This window comes from Hirundo rustica, chromosome 5 (assembly GCF_015227805.2).
Source record: "Hirundo rustica isolate bHirRus1 chromosome 5, bHirRus1.pri.v3, whole genome shotgun sequence".
Taxonomy (NCBI): domain Eukaryota; kingdom Metazoa; phylum Chordata; class Aves; order Passeriformes; family Hirundinidae; genus Hirundo; species Hirundo rustica.
Genome location: NC_053454.1, coordinates 4,241,791 through 4,247,119, shown reverse-complemented (window position 1 = coordinate 4,247,119; position 5,329 = coordinate 4,241,791). Strand labels below are relative to the sequence as shown.

Sequence of the window (5,329 nt, the reverse complement as noted above, 5' to 3'; positions counted from 1 at the left end):
AACAACAGTTCCCTCTGAGAAAGTTTGCGTTGCTGCTGCGATACCTAATTGGGGGGAAACCTTTAAACAATTTCGCGCAGCTCTCCAGGTGTCCTGTTCCTGCAACGCCTTCTGTAATGATTTTACGACCCTCCCCCATGCTTTAAGATTTTTCCCTGAGCTGGAAGACATTGTGTCTTTGGCAAGAGCTTTAGTACATTGATCCCAAACATCTGGGTGGAGGATATCCACCGGACGATCAATAATACTAAGTTGCAAAAGCCTCGTCACTGCGAGGGTAAAATCTTTTGCTTTACAATCAATTCCCCACTGCTTATGAATCTGAGAAACGACCTTCACGAGAGCTTCCATCCTCTGCGTGGGTCCGGAGGCGTCCCTCCCGCCGAGCTGGACCAGCCGCTCGGCCGTCGTTCACCCGTCCAGGTGACTCCCGATGTCCAGGGCGACTCCCAATGTCCAGGGCGACTCCCGGGTTTCAGCACCACTTGTTACCTCCGCTGAGGTGTAGCGACCTGGTTCAGGAATGACACGGCAGCCATACCCAGGCTGCTCGGTCCATCAGCTCACAGACACCAGTGTGGTGGACGGCTAATGGCGTTTATTAACTGGTTACATGGAGTTATAAAACCTCTGTTTGCTACATCACATCCGTCTGCTTACGTTACAGGTTAGGTATTGCTTATCTTATCAAGGACACTAACCAACTAAGAGTTGAGGGAGGGGTTCTGTCTGCCCGTACAGCGCGATATCTTCCGACCGCCTGTCCCTAATCTCCCACACTACCGCCACGGTTTCAGCTTGTATTCTGACTCTGTCGGTGATCTAGTCTACTGTTGCCTGTGTTTTGTTTTATTTAACTTACATTTTTTTCTCTCCTGTTACATTGTTTTACTTCTTCTTAACCCATTTGCTTTGACTGTTTTCAGTTGGCTGCAACATTTTTCTTTCATCTTCAGAATTTCATTTCATTAGTTTCTCCTCTTCTTTCTCCTTTCTTTTCTGCCCTGATTTCAAGGTTTTCTGTTTAATCCTGAAAATCTTCCTTTCAGGAAAGGGAATGAAATCTTGCCATTTCAATGAGGATTAAGCTGGCAAACTTTGGTCCATTTCCCTGCATGTCTTCTCAACCCATTCACTGTAATTTTTGTCCTAGGTTACAATGTAAGATGTGCCGAAAGTACGTATTCTATCACCATCTACATGAGCTCTTGCAACTAGGTTGGGCAGTGTTTCCCTTGCCCCTTCCCTCCAGACTATCTTCTGTTAATGGCCCATCAATGGCCTGCTGCATGACTCCCAGATAACTCCCTCTGGGGGCTAACTCTGTTTAATGGGCAATCGAGGACCCGTTGCAAGACAGATAAAATGATATCAGGCCATTGTGAGATGCTCCACCCGGGGGGAGGAGCCAAGCATTCCCACCTGGATAGAATCTGGGATTTGGGACAGCACAGGCAGCCTTACCCACTGGATTTCCAGAGGACAGGAGCTACCAGACCTTTCTGTGGGAGCACTGCTTCAACAAGACCACTTCACCTGGACTGCTACCGCCACGGTTTCAGCTTGTATTCTGACTCTGTCAGTGCTCTCTTCTACTGTTGCATGTGTTTTGTTTTATTGATCTTACATTTTTTTCTCTCCTGTTACATTGTCTTTTCTGACTTGGACTCTGTGGCTGGTTTTGCCTTCAAGCCAGCACAAGTATTAAATAAAAGCCTACAGCCATACACCAAGAACATCCATGGGTCATGTCACCCCAATTTCTTTTTGAAAAGCGTTGTTCAGGAGGGCATTTGTTCCTGCTTTGTGAAGGGAAGCTCTGGGCTTCCCAGGTTCCCGAGTGAGGGGTCTGCTCTTGGTGTCTCTTGGGGTTTTGGGTGCCCAGGGCCACGATGATGTTGCCCGAGCTAGGCTGGGGATGGCAGGCGCGGCTGGCCTGTGATGCACTCTGGGGTCTGTGACAGCACGGGGGCCGTGTCACAATGGGGGCAGCTCTAACAGGCCCCAACGGGAGCTGCTGCCCCAGTCGAGCTTGGGCAAGTGGTGAGTACACACACAGTGAGGAGACAGGGCTGGAGGAAGGTTGGGGCAGAAGTGCCGGCACCTGGCACCTGTGTTCTGCCCCTGCATCCGTGGGCCAGCCCCTGGCAGGAGCGCCTTGCTCAGGGCTTGGTGCTTGTGGGGCCAGCGGTGCAGGCCTTGCCACCTGCCAGCTGCCGGGGGCCCTCTCCTTGCTGCCCCCACGTTCCCCTGCCGATCCTGCCCCCCAATTTCCGTCTCCCTTCCAGCCCCTGTGAAGCCCTTCTGTGTGTCTTCCTGCACACCATGGCTTTCTTGCCCTTGCTCTTTGTGCTCGTGCAAAGCCTGATCCAGTTCCCGCAGCCTGCTGGCGATGGGCTGGATGAGGCCACGCACCGGCGAATGCAGGAGCGTCAGGAGCTGCTGGAACATGAGATGACTCGGCTGCTGCAGGAGCTGGAGCAGGGGCTCCCAGAACAGCAGGATGAGGGCTGGGGAGCTGTGCTCTTTGGCGCTCTACAGCAGTGGCCATTCTGGCTTCTGGCTGGATTCCTGCTCGTCTTGGGCCTGTGCTTTAGCCGGAGGACAAGGAGCCGTGAAGCCAGCAGCAGTGGCAAGGACTTGAGCTCCTGCAGGACCTTGCGGAAAGAGAGAGGAGAAGAACAGGAAGAAGACAGCTTTTATTCAAAGGAAGGCGGAGAAGACATGGAGGTGACTGTGGAGGCGGATGAGAGTGGCAGTGGAAATGACAGAGAAGGCATTCCTGTATCTGCCCATGATGGAGACGACGGTGATGATGTGAAGAGAGAGGAAGACAGTGTTGCTGAGAGTGCCAAGGGCTATTCCTTAAAGAAGGATGAAGGATGGAGTGATAGGAATGTGCCAGGAGACAACACTGCTCAAGCAAAGGAGGAAGAGTCTGGCAATGTTGCGGCCAATACGGAAGGCCTAGATGAAGCCAGTGAAGGGGAAAACAAGGATGTGCAGGTGGAGCAAGACAAGGACACTGGAAAGGAAGAAGAAGGATGTGGAAATGAAGGAAAAAGCAGCAGTACGAATATGAAGGCAGGCAACAATGATGATGTAAACGATGGTGAGGACTTTGTAGATGGGAAGGAGGACTATGTGGATGTGAAGGTGCAGGAAAGCAGTGATGCCAGGGAGGAGAGAAGCAGTGATTGGACTGGGCAGGAAGAGAGCAATGACGGTGGGAATGAAGTAGACCATCGAGGTTTTGCTGCAGCTGAGGAAGAAAAGAAGGAAATGATAAAAGTAGATGAGAATGATAGGAACAAGGATGATGAAGAGGGTGGTGTAAATGTGGAGGCAAACAAGAATGAGGCTAGAAAAGAAGACGAAGGAGGTAATGTGGCTGCCAGAGAAAAAGGCGGCAGTGATGGTGGCAAAGAAGAAAATGGAAGAGAAGCCAGAGAAGACCCCCGAGATGCTGGGAGTAAGGGAGGCATCCTTTTAGTGGATCACATACAGTGGCCTGCGGAGGATCTGGAGAGAGGTTGCTCACTGACAGCTGAGCTGATGGAGAGCTTCAGGCGTGTCTTTGTGGACAGAGTGAGCAATAGTTTCTACCCAGTGCCTGAAGAAGCCATCGGGGTGGGCAGTGCCTTTGAGGGTTGGAGTCCCCGTGACTGGGATGGGGTGTACCGCGTGCTGATCCCCCTGAATCCCCCGCCGGGGCACGCCTTCCACCTAGAGCTGAACAGCGCAGGGCAGACGGCCGCCAGGACCTTCAGTGTCCGTGTGGAGTTGGTGTGCACGTGCAAGAGGGAGCAGCTGGGCGAGAAGCCGCTGTGCTTCCTGCACCGCTCGAAGAAGAAGCTGCGGTGGAAGCGTAAGCGCAGCCTCCTAGAGACACTCTGCACCGGCTCCTACCTGGACGTGGAGAAAACCTCCCTCTGGTTCTACCAGTTGGTGAGATGCTCCTGGCGGCATGTGCCTGAGTCAGACTCATGGCACTTGGTGTTTCAGCCCTGCAGCCGTTCCTGCCAATTCCAGCTGAGCAAAGGCAGGAAGAGTGTGGCGGTGGAGATGCTCTTTGGGGTGCGCCAAGGGGACTTGGATATCTTTGTGGCCAGCCAGCCCACAGAGGCCCAGAAAGGCGGCTCCAGCAGCTTGGTGAGCAGCCAGCCCGCCGAGGCCAACTTCATTGCAAGCACAGCGTGGCCGGAGACGTACGCTGTGGCGGAGGCAAAATTCTTCCGGCACGTCGCCAGGCAGGTGCCGTGTGAGAGCTTGCACCTGAAATGCCTGCAGGTCTTCACCTGCATCCTGAGGGCCACAGGTTTTTCCAGCTCCGTCTGGAAGACTGTGGTCATGCACGTGCTGACCACCGTACCGCTGTCCCGGTGGCGCAGGAGGGAATTTGCGCGGCGGCTGTGGGACATCATGGCATACCTGCGCCGCTGCCTGCAGTCGAAACGCCTGGAGCACTTTGTGCTAGGCAACGAGAGGCTTCCTGCAGAGATCAGCTTGCCACTGGCAATTCAAAGGCTTGAGCTGCTCAACCTCTTTGAGCACCTGGCCCGAGACCTGGCTGCCCACAGAGAGGCCATGCAAGCCTATGGTCAGCTGCGGTTTCGCCTCTGGGTGCTGCTCTCCAGCCACTGAGAGGAGTTCCCTGCACACAGCTCTGTTGGGGGGCTCACACCCGATGGCAGCCACCTGACCACTGCATAACTGTTGCCTTTGTCCCTGGCAATCCTGAAGCTGCTTTCCTCCTCCTTTGGAAAGAAGATGCTGCAGCACATGGGATTCCATGTGCACAGCCATCTCGGAGTTGCCTTGCCCTTCACCTTCCAGTCACAACAATGCTGTTGGTCTTCACGAGACTTGTTTCTTAGCTTTCCTTCTAGAGTCCCTTTAGTGCTGTTAGTGTAGAACTGTTTGGCCAAGTTACCCTTAGTTTAGAGACTTGAAATGCTTACTGTAGTTGTTTGCTTTTCATTACTATTTGGATAGCTATGTCTGAAAAATTAATAAAAGGAGACAAGTTTCTCAAATTGCCTGAAATGTGTCATTCTTTGTATTTCACCCTCTGTACCTTAGAGAATGTCCTTCCTATAGCCCTACCTGAAACGACTGCTTGCAACTAGAGATGTTGCATATATTTACGATGTTCTCTCTTGAGCATAGAAATGCTTTGTCTTGGTTTTGAAAAGACAGGTGTCTGCTAAGGAGAGGCAGGCCTCTCTAGGAAATGAGGAATTTGAATCCTTCCCTCTGTGTTATTATAATTTGGAAGATTAAAAATAAAACTTTTCAGTCAGAGCTATGGGGAAAAGGAATAACAGTC

At 52.3% G+C, this 5,329-nt stretch overlaps 1 protein-coding gene across 1 annotated transcript; it reads left to right on the top strand.

Moving 5' to 3' along the window:
- The first annotated feature begins 3,078 nt into the window (after nucleotides 1-3,078).
- LOC120753333 (inositol 1,4,5-trisphosphate receptor-interacting protein-like 1) lies at nucleotides 3,079-4,644 on the top strand. Its single transcript, XM_040065416.1, has one exon. The coding sequence runs from the start codon at nucleotides 3,079-3,081 to the stop codon at nucleotides 4,642-4,644; it is 1,566 nt and encodes a 521-aa protein (XP_039921350.1).
- Nucleotides 4,645-5,329: the final 685 nt, after the last annotated feature.